Consider the following 20,118-nt stretch of genomic DNA (forward strand, 5'->3'; position numbering starts at 1 on the left):
CTGCCTGACTGGGAAGAGAACAGCTCAGATATGCCCTTATCACCTGATCCCACCGGTGATGGTTTAGAGAGCTTTGTGCGGTACAGTCTTGTTCTTGTTTATATAAGGTGTAATATATAAGGTGCAACTGTTTCGATTGTTAATGGACACCTGCTTAGGAGACAAAATCCTCTGAAGGGTGCTTGTGGAGACGTGCAATAATGACTCAGACACTATCTCTCAAAACACAGACATACATCTGCTGCAGATCATTGATCACACGCCAGAGCTGAAATCAGCAGAAATCACAGCCAGCTGTAAACACACACACGTCCGTGTCCTTTACGGAGATTCTGTTGACAGCAGTAGCACAGCACCACCCACATGGATCCTTCGTCTCTTTTCATAGGATGTCACCAGATTGTGTTTTTGATTCTGGTGGAATCTGGTAAATAGCAAGACTGTGCTTGTCCACAAGCCCTAAACCAGCACTAACCAAAATCAGTTTAATACTGCCTAATCATATTTAATAATCATTCATTTTTTAATCAACACTTTTTGGGGGCCAAAAAGAGAACAAAAATTCCCCTTTCACCCCTTATATTATTCATGGTAATTATTGTGAAAAATAGAACATTATGAATATATAATGACATTATAACTGGCTGAATGCAATTTTAATTTTAGCATGTTTTTTTTGTTTGTTTTTTACATTTTCAGCATCATTCTAAAATGAATCAAATGCTTTTTAACTTGTTAAGCTTGAATTGAATTTGATTTGGAGTTGAATTTGAATTTGAACTGGAACTAGTGCTGAAATTCAAAGGAATTAGATTTATTTAAAGTAAAAAATAAATATAAACAGAGATACAATCCTTACTAATAGGGATATTATATGCATTTTAAGGCTTAATATTAAGAAATTTAAAAAATTTAGGATTTGTACTATACTTAGTATTAAATAAATGTATTTTAAAAACATTTTGGTATAGGTTTATTTCACTAAGCCCAATAACGGTCATTTTAACAAGAAAAAGGAACATTTGACAAGGATTGAAGGATTACAGTTTTTACAGACAGACAGCTTTATGGGTAAAGGTCATTATGATGATTGAATGCCATTACCTAACGATTTCTTAGAATTGCAATTCAGTAAATTACACTTCCTGTCATTACTCTAAATTCCAAACTGCGTGCATGCGTGCGTGTGTACAAAAGAAAAAGTGCACAGATGCCATTGTTATTCACTTAAGATCTTCCCTTCTGGCATAGCTCTGAAATCTTATTTAAACTTGGCGAGTACAAAACACTTGACATGTTTGACATCAATGACAGTTACAGCAGAGGACTAATTAAAATTATTACAAAATATTGTATGGCTTTATAAGACCTGAAGTGTAGTGTGCAAGAGTCTTCTTAACTGTTAATGGTGCTTTTTTGTCATTTTTGGGGCTCTGAGTATCCTCTAAATAAAGCCTGCAGAGTATAAAGGACCTCTCACACAGGGGCCACATGAGTCCAAATCATTAGCATGTTTACTCGTAGGCTTCGGAGGCTGAAACTGATTACAGAGGCAGTGAAGGCGGAGCTGAGACATGGGATACGCATCATGAGAGAGGAAAAACAGGAAGTTAGGGAAAGAATATTGCAATGACACCCAGGGTAAATTTCATTGAACTATACAATGTCCATTATCCCACAATCAATACACTATCACGGAGTATGAGTCATCTCCCCAGCTGGATATCCATAACCCTCTCAATCTGTTACACATTCTGACTGGAGCTGCTGTGTGTCTTCAGTCGATAGTGGCACTCCTAGACTCCAAATAAAAAGCCCCTGAGTCTGGCCTATTAGATGATTTTGCTGTTTTCCAGGTCATCCAGTCAGACACCCGGTTCTGGATGGTTCAAAATCAAACTTGGGATTTCAAAAACAGAGTGATCAAAGATGGGGGAATAAGGGAGAAAAGCAAGCAACAGACCAGTAGCACAGCAGACGCGAATACAACTTTTTTCTTTCGAGTTTCATTGCTTGTATAAAAAGTCTGCATGATTTGTGTTTCTTTTTATCAGTTTTATATACAAAGACAACTATAAGTAATGTTGATAAATCGGTAACGTTTTTTTTTACAGTCCTGTTACCCATGTACTTACTATGTACTTATTATAGTAATTATAATTACTGGGTAATAACTAGGTACTAACCCTGAAACTACCCCTAACCCATGTACTTACCTTATATTAGCCAGTACTTTCTAGGTAAGTACACTGTAAGTACACGTAAGTACTGTACTGTAAAAGGAAGCGTTACCGATAAATCAAGCATCCTGACCAGCTTGATACAGTAACATTTGCTCAACCAGATGAGATTGGGCGGGACTATCTGTTTGTCTGACCAATGAGAGTCAGGGGGAGTGTCCAGGAAAACCTAAGGTTTCAGTCAGGGGTCCTTTTCAAACAGTTTGACAACAAAAGCTGAACACTAATAAAGACATTTTAATGTGTTGTCCCCTCAGGACTTTCTGACAGATCTGATGATGTCTGAGGTGGACCGTTGCGGAGACAATGAGCATCTCATATTCCGTGAGAACACACTGGCCACTAAAGCTATAGAGGAGTACCTGAAACTAGTGGGACAGAAGTACCTTCAGGACGCTTTAGGTAAAAACACTGACTTTGTGTACATGTCTCTGTGAAATGTATATTTATTTAATTGTCATTGAAATTAAAGCAGTCCGATCCTTTCCTCACAATTCCTGTTGGGATTTTAGACCATCAAATATGCTTGGGAGAATCAAGAATCAATAATTTACTGCTTTTTTTTTGTGTAGTCTGTGTTTTTGAAGTTCTGTTCAATTATTTAAGATATCAAGTCGAATATGAGCACACAATCGAGTGCGGAGGGAAAGCTTTAGGCTCGGTTTCCCTCAGAAGTGCCTGTTTGATGCTGAGAAACTACTTTTAAAAGTTTAGTCATTGAGAAAGTGTTGAAGCTTACATCAACAGCATAGTTTCAATCATTATTTGGTTAATTTTCGAGCATTACAAAATTAAAGGTGCAATAGGTGATCTGGGAAATGCTAACTTTAGCCTGCTAGCATACGATCCCACCCTCCCTTCAAATCGCCGTCCAAAGCCACGCCTCCCCCTAAAACACATGAACGCGCACAGACCAGAAGCCAGACGATCAGAGACAACGTTATTGTATTAGATCATTTGTCATTCACCGGTGAGAAAACATTACAGTACAGTGAGTCAAAGTACTACAATAACGAACGTAAACAACTGTTTGCCTGCCATTCTCGCTCTATCCGCACAGCGTGTGTGAACGCTGATGACGTATGATGTCTGCGTGAACAGGCTGTGCAGTGGTATGCAAACACACGTTGACTGACAGGGAACACATGCTATCATTTTATTCGGACCGAATGCAATGATTGAACGAACATTTTATGGTCCTACCCCCTCCATAGACTATATATATGTATATAAATACATTTAGACCGCTTAACATAGTGATTGCTATCAGGATGTGAAGAGACTTTCAACCAGCAAGCATAATAAAAAATGTTTCTGTGGAGAATCACCCATTGCACCTATTGAGTCAATGATTAATTTCCAATTTATTCAAGTACATTATTTTAAACCGCTTTAATAGTACTATTCTTTTCTAATGATAAAGTTTTGTTACTTTAGCATTAGCTGTAGTTTTAACATTTGACCAGCAGCACAGTACTGGGGTTTTCTGCATTGTTTACTTTCTTTGTTCCAGGAGAGTTCATCAAAGCTCTGTATGAGTCAGACGAGAACTGTGAGGTGGATTCGTCTAAGTGCTCCTCCAGCGACCTGCATGAGCACCAGAGCAACCTCAAGATGTGCTGTGAGCTGGCTTTCTGCAAGATCATTAACTCTTACTGGTAATGAGATCAAATTCGCCTCTCATATCAGCATCTGCTCACAGCTCATAATGGGATTTTTTTCTATTTGGAAATGCTTCATTAATTGGTTTAAAATGGGAAGTTCCAATATTGAATACTGATTGGTCAATATGAAGTTCTAATTATGCTAAAATACACAACATAGTTCACCATTACGCGTATATGATCGATTTACTTTACTTCCTTTCTTATGGATGAGTGATAGTATACATCATTTTATATGTAAATGTTCTTCTCATATATTAGTGATTATACTAAATAATTTAAATGTCAGAAACTATTACATTAAAATATTATTTTATATATATATTAAATACTGTATATTTAAATTATGTAGTATTAATTTTATATACAATTATAAATGTATTCATATAGTAAAGTGATTATAGTAACCATAGAGATTTTACTAAGTAATTTAAATGTCATAAACGATTACATTAATATAGTATTTTATGTGTATTATATATATATATATATATGAAATATATTAAAATTAGGTTTAATTTATTCACAAATATAAAGGTGTTCATATAAATATGACTACATTTCAAGATATGTATTAAGAAAATTAAATATATATCATATTTTTTTATTAAAGGTATTTAAATTATATATATATTAGTGCTGTCAAATCGATTAATCATGATTATATATATATATATATATATATATATGTGTGTGTGTGTGTGTGTGTGTGTGTGTGTGTGTGTGTGTGTGTAGTATACAAATATAAACAAACACACACACACACATATATATTTTATATATATATATATATATATAAATATAATATATACACATATTATTAATAAACAAACTTTTATTAACATATTTGATAGCACTAATATATATATATTGATTTCAATGTAAGTCACTTTGAATAATAAGCATTACAAATAGATTAATATAAATGCTGAATAAAAACATGCAAGCATTTTTAGACTTATGAAGGGTTATCGTCTGCTATCGTCGAGGCAGATCCTGAATAAGGAATTTTGTCATTTCTCCAAAAGGCCCATGAAGCCTGGCTTGGTAAGACTAATAAGAAGTGAGAGGTCTCCATCTGTCCTCGTAGAGACTGTGCTATTCCTCAATCATCACCTACGTTTCTGCAAAACCATGCTGAGAAATGAAATTAGTCCCTCTTGCAACAGCCCGGTGCATGATATTCCATCAGGGGAATGTAATTTTCCTGACTTTGAGGATTATCTTAGACTGAATCTTGACAGGTTATGTCTAACAGTGCTACAGTTTTGTCATACCGCCATTTTTTTATATCGTGCTGTCTTAAAAAGAGCTACTTAAACAGCAGATTGTGGTGAGCTAGAGGCCGCAGCAGGGGACGTCCTTACGGCGATGATGTGAAAATTAAAGGAGGGTGTAACGGTTAAAGGGGGTAGCAGTGAAAGTGTTGTGGGAGAAGATGTCGTCCCGTGTTGTTAACACTTAATTAAATGCACACAGTGACTGTGATGCAATGTGGGAATGCAGAACTGTGTGGGAGTTTTGTTGTTTTTGGGCCTGTTTGTTACTAAACAGTTACTTAGCAGTGCTAGACTCATATAAGTCATCATTTATTCACCCTCATGTTTTTCCAAACCTGTATACTGGATATTTTTAGCTGTGGTCACTATGAACTGTTGAAGACAGTTAAATGACAGTTATATTACAGGCTGTATGTTGGAATCACATGAGGGTGAATAATTAATGACAGAATTAACATTTTTGGGTGAACTATCCATTTAATCATTTTTAAACAGACTTTTTGTTTTCTAATCAAATCACTTAATTGTCTTTTCACTCCAGCGTGTTTCCTCGGGAGCTCAAAGAAGTGTTTGCGTCCTGGAGGCATGAATGCAGTAGCCGAGGACGGCCAGACATCAGCGAACGCCTGATCAGTGCCTCTCTCTTCTTGCGTTTCCTGTGTCCTGCTATCATGTCGCCCTCACTCTTCAGCCTCATGCAGGAATATCCCGACGACCGTACCGCCCGCACACTCACGCTCATTGCCAAAGTAACGCAAAACCTCGCCAACTTCACCAAGTGAGTGAATTTGTGCATGCAACTCAAAGATAGAACTTTTTTAAGTACATAAATAAGTTATTTTTTAAGATAGATACAAAGGTTCTACAGTATATGGAACCTTTTCTTCTAAGAGTGTCATAACAAAAGCTATATCATATGCCATGATACTGAAATGACAATGAAATTGATGTTGATCATGAGTTTTAATGCATCGTACTTTGAACTATGGTTAAATCAGTATTATAATGAGCAATATTATTCCTGTGGTTGCAATTAGTTATGTGAACATACTGATAAAGTATTTCAAATGGTACATTTGTATCAGGAAACTCAAACTGTACTTTGTTTTTTTTTGCTCATAGGTTTGGCAGTAAGGAGGAGTACATGTCCTTCATGAATCAGTTCTTGGAGCATGAATGGACCAACATGCAGCGCTTCCTGCTGGAGATCTCCAACCCAGAGACCATCTCAAACACAGCAGGCTTCGAGGGTTATGTTGACCTGGGCCGTGAACTCTCCACTCTCCATTCTCTTCTGTCAGAAGCGGTCTCACAGCTCGATCAGGTGAACACCTATGTTTGAACAAATATCATTTTTCATGGGAAAATATATATAACTGTCAGTTTTCTCACAGACAATCACATAAATCAGTGAAAAGGGAATAATGAATATCTTTATCATTGTAATTTGAGATCAGAAAATAGAATCTGATGAATTACAAAGAGCTCAGTTTAGTTTATCTAAAGTGAACAGATTTTCATTTAAGATAAAATACAGACAGTACTGGCTCTAAAATCTGATTGGATGAGCCACAATCAAAGATCTAAAATGTGAAATAGCATATATACACACCTGAGAATATAATTTTTTACATTTTAATCTTTCTTTATTGTAATGTTGTTGTTTAAGCATGAAGGCCTGCAAAGTTACAAAGCACAAAGTCCAGTCCAAAGGGAGTTGGTTATCTGACAGCAGCGGCAATCCACCTGTCACTCAAGTGGCTCACATTTGTGATGAAGGGCAAAATTGGCTATATAGACCAAAAATACTTTTGAAACCAGGTTTTAAAAATATTTTTTTCTGCTGGAAAGTTGGGCATATTAATATGGGGGGTATATGGGATTGACTATCTTTTGGGGCCTGTCTCTTGGGGCCAGTCGATGAATTGCAGTTTAAATCACTTCCGTGTTGGAAGCCTGCCGCTTGGTTGCGTTAGTAGTGTGTTAATATTGGTAAAGGGCGTGACATTTCCAAAACACGCTTGATTGGTCGTCTGCATCAATCAGAGCACGTTGCACTTTTCGGAAAGAGGGGCTTCATTGAGACCCGAACTAGAGCGTTATTGACAGACTGGGAAAAGAGGTGCTGCAACAATGTAAAATACACTCACCTAAAGGATTATTAGGAACACCATACTAATACTGTGTTTGACCCCCTTTCGCCTTCAGAACGGCCTTAATTCTACGTGGCATTGATTCAACAAGGTGCTGAAAGCATTCTTTAGAAATGTTGGCCCATATTGATAGGATAGCATCTTGCAGTTGATGGAGATTTGTGGGATGCACATCCAGGGCACGAAGCTCCCGTTCCACCACATCCCAAAGATGCTCTATTGGGTTGAGATCTGGGTTGGGTTGAGATCTGGTGACTGTGGGTGCCATTTTAGTACAGTGAACTCATTGTCATGTTCAAGAAACCAATTTGAAATGATTCGAGCTTTGTGACATGGTGCATTATCCTGCTGGAAGTAGCCATCAGAGGATGGGGACATGGTGGCCATAAAGGGACGGACATGGTCAGAAACAATGCTCAGGTAGGCCGTGGCATTTAAACGATGCCCAATTGGCACTAAGGGGCCTAAAGTGTGCCTAGAAAACATCCCCCACACCATTACACCACCACCACCAGCCTGCACAGTGGTAACAAGGCATGATGGATCCATGTTCTCATTCTGTTTACGCCAAATTCTGACTCTACCATCTGAATGTCTCAACAGAAATCGAGACTCATCAGACCAGGCAACATTTTTCCAGTCTTCAACTGTCCAATTTTGGTGAGCTCTTGCAAATTGTAGCGTCTTTTTCCTATTTGTAGTGGAGATGAGTGGTACCCGGTGGGGTCTTTTGCTGTTGTAGCCCATCCGCCTCAAGGTTGTGCGTGTTGTGGCTTCACAGATGCTTTGCTGCATACCTCGGTTGTAACGAGTGGTTATTTCAGTCAAAGTTGCTCTTCTATCAGCTTGAATCAGTCGGCCCATTCTCCTCTGACCTCTAGCATCAACCAGGGATGTAGTGGAGGCTAAACGCACGTTACGCACCTCCCAATATTCGGAAATAGCGTTTACCCACCTCCAAAGTGCGTTTATCCACCTCTAAATAGCTATAAATTAAACTTATGTCGTTTTAGTTTCATATTGTTCATTATTAGTTTCATAATTGTTAAACCTAAGACGAACTCTTTCATATTGCGCTGCATTACTGTCAATGTTGTTGACTTTTAATGACGGTTGCGCTGTTGACGCTCGCGCAGCCTCTCGAGGAGAAATCTACACAAATGAGCGCACACACACTCAGTTAACAACATACTGCCTATAAAAAATCTAAATGTGGAGTTTTTATATTTTTAACATATGTTAAGCAACCTCCATTATTTTTCCTGAACACCATCACAATTGAAAATGTGACATTGATTTCCTACAACAGTTCAATAAACAGTTAAAATTAAGTCACTTACATTTTAGATGCAAGTGGCTGTTTTTGTTCTGTTTCAGCAGCGAAAATAGTTCCAAACAAAAATCACAGCAGAACCACGGCGCATCTCACAGGAACACTCGACCTGTTTTCATTACTGAATCATTCAGCATTTTGAACGAATCGATTGAGTCAAAGATTCAATGACCCATTCATAAACATCTGTCTCATTCTTGAATGAATCAGCCGTTTTAACAAATCGTTTGAATGAATCAATGACTCACTCATTAAGACGGTCGCCTGCCGCCACCTACTGGCGGTTTCGTGTTATGTTTAAAAGTAGATCATTCTTCCCAAAGTTTCTTATTTGTAAATTTAAATCAATTTCATAACATTATTTTATGCAATTGGAATTTTTCAGTGTAAATGACTCAATTTGATCAGCCCTATAGTGTCTTATTATTCGAAATAATTGAATCATTGGCGAACATGAATTTATTGATCAAATTTAGGAATTTAAAATGAAAGATTAAGCATACATTTAATAAGATTGGGGGAGGGGATGCCCTTTAAAGGTGCAGATATTACAATATGCCGATTTAAATATCAAAGCTGATTAAACACTGAGAATAAAAAAAAAAAAAAAAAAAACTTTTTTATTCGGACAAGTGGATGACAGATTAAGCGTATGAAAAGGCTTAATGTCGAGCCCTCCCTATATAGCAATGTCATCAGGAGATACACATACACCGGTAGGCAGTGGCCCACCTTACCGGGTGACCACCACGTCGTGGTCCACCAGAATTTATAGTTTACCCACCTCTTTTTTTACCACTACACCTCTGGCATCAACAAGGCATTTTCGCCCACAGGACTGCCGCATACTGGATGTTTTTCCCTTTTCACACCATTCTTTGTAAACCCTAGAAATGGTTGTGCGTGAAAATCCCAGTAACTGAGCAGATTGTGAAATACTCAGACCGGCCCGTCTGGCACCAACAACCATGCCACGCTCAAAATTGCTTAAATCACCTTTCTTTCCCATTCTGACATTCAGGCTACGTTTACACATAGCCGGGTATTTAGAGAAACGAATATTTTCCCCCTCTCCGTTTTCAAAAATAACATCGTGCACACACCCGCATAAATACACCGTCGAGCGCCATCATAACTATGCCAAACCTATGGGCGGCAGTGTAGGGAGAAGGATAAAGCCATGCAAGCCAATCAAAATCCTCAGAATCGGCAAGAGAGAACCTAAAACCCCGTTTCTCCCAGTTTACACGGCAACACATAACCGGCGTTTTCAGAAATCTCCACTTTGCCCGGAGTTTTTAGAAATAATCGTTTTCTGTGATAAAAACGCAGTTTTCGTGTAAATGAGAGGGCAAAACGCAGAGAAATATCTGCGTTTTCCCATCGTGTAAACGGGGCCTCAGTTTGGACTTCAGGAGATTGTCTTGACCAGGACCACACCCCTAAATGCATTGAAGCAACTGCCATGTGATTGGTTGATTAGATAATTGCATTAATGAGAAATTCAACAGGTGTTCCTAATAATCCTTTAGGTGAATGTATATGAAAAATAATGCGTTTTATTAACACCTATTTTAGCAGGCCCCAAAAGCAAACTCATGACTTTGTAAAACGGCATAATATATGGCCTCTTTAATATTTAGGCACCATGTTGCTAGAAACCATAAAATGGTTACAGTATTAAAATTAATCTTGCGGTTAGGCTAAAATGTGCACTTTCAATAGAAACATCCAGATTAACACCAGCAATTGATCCTTAAGATTCTCCACTGAACCCATTGAACAGTAAAATCACTCTAATCCATAGCCTCTCTAGTCTTGCTGCTTCAAACTGCTGGAATAACATACCTGTACTAAACCTTATTTTAAGTGTTTTTTCTGTAGTGATATATTGTCTTTTACCCACCAGAGTGAGTTCAGTGCTTTATCAAGTTTGAATCCAGTCAGACACACTTCATTCTCCATTGTATTGTAGAGTACTATCACCAAGCTGGGTCCTCTAGCGCGGATCCTGCGGGACGTGAATTCAGCCCTGACGAACCCCACCGGAGTCCCTGTGCCGTCTCCCACCGAGCGCGTGGGCTCCCCCAGTCTACCCAGCAGCAGCCTGTCTACCGGTCTGCAGAAAATGGTCATGGACAGTGAGATCACAGGGTAAGTTGAGCCTAAACTTCAATTTCAGCCTGGTTTAGATAGTAAAGCTAGTCAAATCTTTATCATTCTATTGTGGAATATGGTAAAAATGAAGGTGAAACTTTTACAGAGCAGGGCTCTTATAAAGCACTACATCTTTTCTTGCTGCTTGATTCATCACTCAGTGCTTTTTAAAGACGATTAATTGGATCTGATTATGTCTTCACATGTTTTAATAATTTATTTTCAGATCTATTACAGATCTACACATACATTCATTTTCTCAACTGAAAGAGCACCGCACTAGCAATGCCAAGGTCATGGTTTCAGTTCTCTGGGAAAACGAATAGGCCTACTAATAAAATGTATGAATGCACAGTCAGATGTTTTGAATAAAAGCATCTGCCGAATGCATAAATGTACACTACCTTTCAAAAGTCTGCCGTCGTTAAGATTTTTTAAATGTTTTTTAAAAAGTCTCTTAGGCTCACCAAGGCTGCATTTATTTGATGAAAATGACTGTAAAAACAGCAATATTGTGAAATATTATTACAAATTTAAATATAGTTTTCTATTTGAATATATTTTAAAATGTAATTTATTCCTGTGATGCAAAGCTGAATTTTCAGCATCATTACTCCAGTCTTCAGTGTCTAATATGCTGATTTGGTAATCAAGAAACATTTATTATTATTAAAAACAGCGTTAAAAAGAGTTGAAACATTCTTCTAAACTTTTGAACGTGTTAATGTCGAAAGTGGCAATATAATGCATGCAGTTAACTTGACCAGACTTATCCTGATTTGTTTTGACTGGAGAGAACCAAACAAGACATTTAAACTTTCCTTTTCTTCATGTGCAAAAATAAAACAAAAAACTTCTGGGTGGTTTATCCTCTTGCTCAGTAATGAAAGGCATTTTTTTTTTTTATGTAGTCTTTGTCGTGAGATTTAGTGTACTGTTATGTTTTGTCAAAGTACAGTGTTTGGACTATAATCTGTCATATTAGCACACACATCAATTAGCCATGCAAATGAGCTAGATTGACAAATAATGAGTTTGATTTGAATTAAAGAACAGCTGTGATCTTCAAATTTGTCCTGTCGCCACTTGGACAGGTTGGTGGATTTCACTCGGCTGCCCTCGCCTACCCCCGAAAACAAGGATCTATTTTTTGTGACAAGGAATTCTGTGATTCAGCCGTCGCCGGCCCGCAGCTCCAGTTACTCAGAGGCCAACGAGCCAGATGTTCAGATCCCTAACGGCAGCAAGAGCTTGTCAATGGTGGACCTGCAGGACAGTCGTTCACTTGAGAGCGCTCCCAACACCTCCTTCAGCGACCCCCTCAATGACAGCCAGACCTCCGTCGGCCAGGGCACGGGAGTGTGGACCACCCGCACTGCTAAGGGCAACACGCCCAGCGGTCCGACACTAAGGAGAGCAGGTCAGACCCCCACGACACCGAGCACAGAGACCGCCCCGGGAAGGTCTCAGCTGCTTGCCCCGCTCTCGTTCCAGAACCCTGTGTACCAGATGGCTGCCGGATTGCCCGTGTCGCCCCGTGCGGTGGCCGATTCGGGATCTGAATGCCAGAGTTCCATCAGCTCCCAGAGTAACGCAGAGGAAGCAGCTACTGCGGGGTCAAAGCACCCGTTCCTGGGCCAGTCCAGCGCGGGGGCCAGTGGGGGAGGGGGCAGCAGCGGGGATGAGTTCATTCGGCGTTCTGGAGAGTTCACCCGCAGACAGCTGTCCCTCACGGAGGCCCAACACCAGACCAACGTACCGCGGCAGAACAGCGCAGGGCCACAGCGCCGGATAGACCAGCCGCCTCCAGCCGTCACAAGAGGCCGCACTCCACCCAACATGCTCAACACCGCACCCTACCCCCGCCCCTCCAGTGGAAGCATGATGTCATCATCTCCTGATTGGCCAAGCAGCGGCACCAGACTGAGGCAGCAGTCGTCGTCCTCCAAAGGGGACAGTCCAGAATCCAAGCAGCGGACCCTGCACAAACAAGTGAGTTAATTGTGACAACATTTTTTTTAGTTTTTGTCTTTAGATGAAAATTTCCTTTCTTTTGGGTAAAAAGTTTGTCATATAATTGAATTATATGAATCGAATATGTACAGGTCATGTACAGGTGCTATTCATCTTTTTGACCACTAGATTTCCTCAACAAAATCTATTTTGAAAAGCTTTTTTCTTAAAGTATAATAAAAAAACAACAAGAAGATACCATTGTCACGAATTAATAATGTGTTCCCTTAATTTAGTGGCCTCAATTTAACTAAAACAAGGGAACTAATTAATAAAATGTGGCCATGAATGAATAGATCTTAGGAAACAAATTTGGTCTTTGCCACAATGTCTATTTTTCCCCACATATCATGTGTGAGGCTCCATATTCCATCACAAATGTTGCTTTTATTTAAGGCAAATAAACTTGATTTTTCTCTGGACAATAAACGTATCATAAAAAATACAATGAGATATTTTGAAATACAATTTTAAAAAAAAATACAATGGACTTGCATTAAAGATCCGAGTCATATCTGGAGATCAAAATATCACAGAGAATTGGTGGGCCAGTAAGAACCCCATCAACCACATAGCAGCATGCTAACAACTAGCATTGTGGCTACAAGTTTTGCAGGGCTAGTGCCACTCATGTTTTTTTCAGAAGTGTTATAAACCTAATCGTAGTGATTGTTGCTTCAATCAAGAAAAGATATTATACTTCTCAAAGTTCCAAGTTTTCAAGACATAGCATTTTAAAACCGATCACATCCCTAGCTGTCTCTTTATGTTGCAACATTCCCATAGCTAATTTAGATACCACTAAATTAGCTACCACTCGGCTGATATCCTTAAAACAACTTGGCACTCAGATCTCTCGGGGGATAATGAGCCTTTTGGTGCAACGCTAGAATCAAACGAGGCTCTTAGGTTGAGATGAACACGCAGCCCTCTCGCTGTCAGAGGCGAAAGGAATGGAGCAGACAAGCAGAATTAATTGCTAGAGCGCAGGCGCTGCGCTAGTGATTAAATGACTGCTCGCATTGTCCAAACTGTTCCTTTGATGTCTGCTGAATGACTCTTCATTAAAAAATGATCAAATGTTTTTTTCTAGCGCGCACAAGTGCTGTTGACACCTTGAACAGTTTTGAGGCACTTGTTTGTGTGCATGTTTCTGTGGATGAGTGAAAACTAACAAATTTGATAGCAACTTTCTCATTTCGATGTTAGCATGGCCATATTATAATACAATCGTGTGTGTGTCTGTGTGTGCGTGTTTGTTCAAATGAACTTTTATTAGGCTCCATCCCCTGTGAATCCCAATGCGTTGGACCGCACTGCTGCATGGCTGCTGAATATGAATGTGCAATATTTGGAGCAGGAGGGAATTGACCCAGATTCGAAACACCGGGAGGACTTTCCTAACAAGGAGGATCTCACACCAACTGAAAAGGTAATAATGAGACCTTATTTTGCGGTGCAGCAGCATAAAAACAGCAGAAATACAGCAGGCTCACTGTTTGTGAGATCAAGACTGGCCTCCCATGGGCACACAGACAGGAAGTGCTATAAGTGCTATAAGAGGGGATCATCTCTCATAAAATACATTAGCTGCTTTCCCATTTATCCTCACTGGAACATTATGGACTTTCTGTGACTTCACGGCATGTTGATGAATATTATTTAGGCCATGCTGACATTGCTTGGTAACCTTCCTGGAATGACCAATCATCTAAACCTAATTAATATTCACTAGCTAATCATTTGTTTTTTTGTTGTTGTTGTTGAATGAAATGAATATTTTTATTCAGCAAGGAAACATTTAGTCGGTCAAAAGCAGCACAACTGTTTTCAACATTGATAATAATAAGAAATCTTTCTTGAGCAGCAAATCCGTATATTAGAGTGATTTCTGAACGATCATGTGACACCGAAGAGTAGAGTTATGATGCTAAAAAATCTGATTTGCCATTACAGGAATAAATTGCATTTTAAAATATATTAAAATAGAAAATATTTATTTAAAATTGTAATAATATTCCACTGTTTATCAAATAAATGCAGCTTTGGTGAGCATATACTGTAAGAGACGTTTTTCAAAAACATTAAAAAGTCGTATCTACCCCAAACTTTTGAACTGTAGTGCAAATTGCTAACTTAAATATTTTAAACCAGTTTCACTCTCTAAACTAAAGGAAAACAGAACCATCCACATTTTTTATTCCCCCAAGAACCAAGACGTGAGGATATTTTAAGCTCAGATCTAGTTGCTTAGTCACGGCATCTTCTCTTAAACTGATACGAAGATGGTGGATGTCAAACTGCAGACAGGTTGATGTTGTTCGAAGAGTAGAAGTGCAATTCTAAAGCACTTCAGATAAAGTTGCCTCTTGATCTCTCTAGTGTTGTAATTTAGGCAAACAGGCTCAAATCACTACACTGCAAAAGTGGAGAAGCACGCACCTGGCTCAGGCTTGTCTGCCGTCTCTTTCCCCTGCTCTTTAATGAATAATGAACCCGGCGGAGTGCATAGAGCCAGCACACCCACATACTCAACCCTCTCCCTCAGCAAAACCCCACTGCATCTGTGCTGTTTGAAGCTGTTAATGTAAGTGATGCTGTGAAGATTGGTTCAATCCTCAAAAGGGAACGGCGCTTTTTCCACAATAACGTTTTAGTCGAGATGCAAAACAACAAAATGAAAAAAACAGGCTTTTTATTTCATGTCTTTGCATATTTATAAAGCAGTCAGTTTCTGTATCTATAAGCCCTTGACGAAGCAGAATCTTAAGATGCAGACTATTGGCAGAGCATTTGAAAAAACATTCTCCTTAGAACAACTGCATAAAACATTTCATACAACACTGTCTTAGTTTCTGAATAGCCTGAAGCAAAATTATTTTCCTAACCAGTTTTACTTGAATTTACTTGAAAAGCAAAATTGTGTAACATATTAAGACTAGATTTTTTTTAATGCAAGTTTCTTTCTGCCTTTGAGTGAAAATTCTGACTTTTCCAGTAAATGTGACTTTTCACTGTATCTCACATTATGACTTTATTTCTTTTTTTAAACTTGATATCACAATTACCAGTTTTATTTATTTCGTTTTTTTTTTACTTTTTTTTTGTTTTTTTTTACTTTTTCCCCCATCAGATTCATCAAACATCAGTTACCCCATTGGAAAATAGTATTTTCAAGAGTAAATTAAACATTTGTTGTAAGGTTTATACTATAAAGTAAACAATAATAAAAAAAAAAACCTTATAAAAATTATATTATAAAAATAACCTTATTTCAACCTACAGTAAAATCTCAGGAAAAAAGTATTTTTGTAAGTTGTTTTTATACAAAGCAACTTAGATGATTTCAAAGTATAGCTGTTATCATTTCATGCATTCCCTGCAAATCAAACCCATGACCTTGGCTTTGTTAGCACCATGCTTTACAGTTTGAGCTAGAGGTTTGCCCCAAAACACATAAGGTATTCATCTTTGAATCATTCAGTAGCACCAACTAGGTATATTTCATACAGCTTTGCTGGATTACCCAGCCTTAGCAGACAGATATAAGATGATTAGCAGGGCTATATTCATGTAATATGCATTTCAAACCACAGCTGTGCACATCTGAGAACTCCCTCTTTACACAGCTTTTGCTGTTCTTTAATCCTGCTATTAGAGTTCTTCATTCGCTCTTTTCTTCCTCAGTATCAGCAGGAGATAGCTGTCCTGCAGGAGAAGCTGCGTATCTCTGCTAAGAAGCTGGAAGAGTATGAATCTCGCATGAAAAGCCAGGACGACCAAACCCAGAAGATGCTCCTGGAGTACCAGGCCCGGCTGGAGGACACGGAGGAGCGATTACGCAAGCAGCAAGATGACAAAGAGCTCCAGATGAAAAGCATCATCACCAGGTGAAGATCTGCTTTAGAAGCAGGAGAGTTTGGATGTGGGGTGGTGTGGCCTTGTGATCAAAGATCCAGTCTAGAAACTAAAACTTTGTAGTTTCAAACCTCATAAAAGATGATACATTAGATGTAACTAGGGTCCAAAATTAACTGTTTGAAACTTAAGGTATCCTAGATAAACTTCTGATGGTAAATTAGGTATTTTGTGCTCAGTAACTACTGACCAAATGTCTAATCTTCCATTTCTTGGTAAAATAATTGGAAAAATAGTGGGTAACACTTTAATTGAAGGGGTGTGCATAAGACTAACATGACACCTTCATAATCATGACATGACACATGTTATGAATATGAAGGAAATTGTATGCGTGTTTATGACAACTGTCATTAAGTGTCATTCGCTCAATTATGACATTTTTAATGCAAATATGACATTGTTTGAGATGTCTTTGTTATGACACCTTGACATAGACCAATACATCATAACCTGTCAGTGTCTTTGTCATGACAACTTGACATTACTAAGACAACACAACCTGTCATAAACATGACATAGCAGATTAATTATCTTAAGAAACCACTTAGCTTTATTGGTTAACATTACATTAAACTGTCAGGTGGTTGGTTTTGACATTGGCTGTCATGAAGCCATTATAACTGTTTAATGACAAATTCAATTTGTACCACTGTAGTTGAGGTCACGAAAAATATTCATGACACAGTTATAATGGCCTTATGACAGCCAGTGTCAAAACCAACCACATGACAGTTTAACTTAATTTAATGTCAAGTTGTCATGACAAAGACACTGACAGGTTATGATGTTATAGTTTATGTCAAGGTGTCATAACAAAGACATCTTAAACAATGTCATATTTGCATTCAAAATGTCATTATTGAGCGAAAGACACTTAGTGACAGTTGTCATAAACATGCATAAACCCTACTTCATATTCATGACATATGTCATGTCATGGTTATGAAGGTGTCATGTCAGTCTTATGTACACCCCTTCAAGTAAAGTGTTACCACCGTACAGAAACAGCCTTGCTTAAGGTTTTAAACAATCTGCAAGTTATTTGGAACTTTTACATTTGAGTCCTGCTTTTCTTACACTGTTGATCATGAGATTCTACCCGACAGACTACAGAACTGGGACGGTCTATCAGGTCCTGTCTTCGACTGGTTTAGATTCTACTTAAGCTGTAGGGATAACTATGTTACACTGGGTACCTACACCTCCAGGCGTTGCGTCATATCTTGTGGTGTTCCTCAAGGCTCAATTTTGGGTCCTCTATTATTTAACCTTTACATGCTTCCTTTAGCGATTAGTGTAATTAATCAGTACAATATTTCCTTTCACCAGTATGCAGATGGTATGCAACTCTATCTATCACTTGCACCAGATGCCTACAATTACATTTTCCTATTTACTTACTTTCTTTGAGATATTTTAAGTATTATGGTACAGTTCAGTTAAGCACTCAAGTAGCATCTGTAGCTTAAAGATGTATGTGGCAATTTTATGTTTTAGGTTGATGTCAGTTGAAGACGAGCTGAAGAAAGATCACGCCGACATGCAGGCCATCGTAGACTCCAAACAGAAAATCATCGAAGCCCAGGTGAATCTAAAATCAAAAGCCTGTGTTGTGTCTTTATTCATTGTAAAGACAAGTCAAGGTTTATTGTAATCAAAATATTTCCACGATGTCTTTCGACTGGTGCTGATCCAGAAGCTTAATGTAAGTGAAAAATATTTGGGTTGACAACCTATACTCCATCTAAAACAGCATTTTTCTTATTTTGGTTTAATGAGATTTATGGAATATATTAAGGAATACTAAAATTCATTAATACTGGGCTATTTAAGTGAACTACTAAATTGACTTAAAATATACACTTTCCCTTATACTGTCGTTCAAAAGTTTTAGGTCAGTAATATAAAAAATATATTTTTATTTTTCATTTTAGCAAGGATGCATTAATTGATCAAAAATGACAGTAAAGAATTATTTTGAACTTTCTGTTCATCAAAGAATCCTGTAAACAATGAATGATGGTTTCCACGATATTAAGCACGCACAACTGTTTTCAACATTGATACTAATAAGAAATGTTTCTTGAGCAGCAAATCAGCATATTAGAATGATTTCTGAAGGATCATGTGACACTGGAGACTGGAGTAATGATGCTAAAAATTCAGCTTTGCCATCACAACAATAAATTACATTTTTTAATTCATTAAAATAGAGAACAGTTATTTTAAATTGTAATAATATTTTGACTGTATAAAGCCTTGGTGAGTCCAAAAGTCTTCTATTTAAAATAAAAAATGACAAAATGATTAAAGACATATTTAAGATTCTGCACTATTTCTATGTCACTAATCAAATAAACAGATTTGCTTCCATTAAAGCACAAGATGCTTTTTGGATCATTCTCAAATCAGGCTGTAGAACATGATCATCAGTACGTGTCAGCTTGAGTGCTGCTGTCATTAAAGCAGTAGGGGTGCATACTAAATACTAAGAAATCAATGTTAACTTTTCACTCAAGTTCTTATGCTGATAATCTAATGTAGTGAATCATTTTCTATTAAATAAATAAAATAAAAAGCATTTTCACTACTGGTTTTGGATGTTTGTATCAATTGTCAGCTTCCCATTTGCAGGGTCATAGCGCCCTCTTGTGTTCTGTTTAGATTTCAGCATGATGTGATGAGTTGGTCTCTGAGGTTTAATAGTATTAATGTAGTTGAAAGTTTAATGATAAACACCCATGTCCTCCGGGGACAATCAGCGTCTCTCGTAAACATTTTGATGAGCATAAAAACCCCCCACTGTGGATTCACTTTAGCACTCATCAAAATAATTAAAGACTTTGTTTACATCATAGATTTATTTTATAAAGGCGAGGAGAGATTACTGCTGTCGCCGCACGAATTTTAATTCCAACTCTATGAATTAATTGAATGGGTTTTAGACGGTGTAATTAGTCTGTAATGTTTCAGACCAAAGAGTGCCAGTCACCTTGCGTCCGTTTGCGGAGTAGAAAGACTTTAATTAAACATTAAATATCACGCACTGTTAATCACCTTCTTCTATCTGACCTCCATGAATGGTCACTCCCCACAGGAGAAGAGAATCGCATCCCTGGACGCCGCGAACGCCCGGCTAATGAGCGCTCTGTCTCAGCTGAAGGATCGGTACAGCATGCAAACGAGGAACGGCATCTCTCCCACCAACCCTACGAAGCTCCAGATCACGGAAAACGGAGAATTCCGGAACAGTAGCAACTGCTAGCGTGGATACAAACACACACGGCTAGTGATGGACAAGGGCTATGGGTAACTCGCGGAAACAATACGGAAAAAACGGCACTCCAGCAGGTTTAA

The 20,118-nt window shown here is 38.2% G+C and overlaps 1 protein-coding gene across 8 annotated transcripts in view; it reads left to right on the forward strand.

The window, feature by feature from the left end:
* The window catches only part of dab2ipa (DAB2 interacting protein a), a 112,185-nt gene extending 92,067 nt beyond the window's left edge, over positions 1-20,118 (forward strand). For all 8 annotated transcript variants that reach the window (XM_056259707.1, XM_056259708.1, XM_056259711.1 and 5 more), the window contains 10 exons: positions 2,498-2,642; positions 3,754-3,898; positions 5,726-5,962; positions 6,307-6,508; positions 10,646-10,824; positions 11,922-12,819; positions 14,120-14,272; positions 16,528-16,730; positions 18,259-18,346; positions 19,859-20,118. In XM_056259707.1, the coding sequence (XP_056115682.1) occupies positions 2,498-2,642; positions 3,754-3,898; positions 5,726-5,962; positions 6,307-6,508; positions 10,646-10,824; positions 11,922-12,819; positions 14,120-14,272; positions 16,528-16,730; positions 18,259-18,346; positions 19,859-20,026 (2,418 nt within the window). In that variant the 3' untranslated portion in view covers positions 20,027-20,118. The remainder of the gene's footprint in view (positions 1-2,497; positions 2,643-3,753; positions 3,899-5,725; positions 5,963-6,306; positions 6,509-10,645; positions 10,825-11,921; positions 12,820-14,119; positions 14,273-16,527; positions 16,731-18,258; positions 18,347-19,858) is intronic.

This window comes from Rhinichthys klamathensis, unplaced genomic scaffold (genome assembly GCF_029890125.1).
Source record: "Rhinichthys klamathensis goyatoka isolate OS25496 unplaced genomic scaffold, OSU_Roscu_1.1 h1tg000169l_1, whole genome shotgun sequence".
Lineage (NCBI taxonomy): Eukaryota > Metazoa > Chordata > Actinopteri > Cypriniformes > Leuciscidae > Rhinichthys > Rhinichthys klamathensis.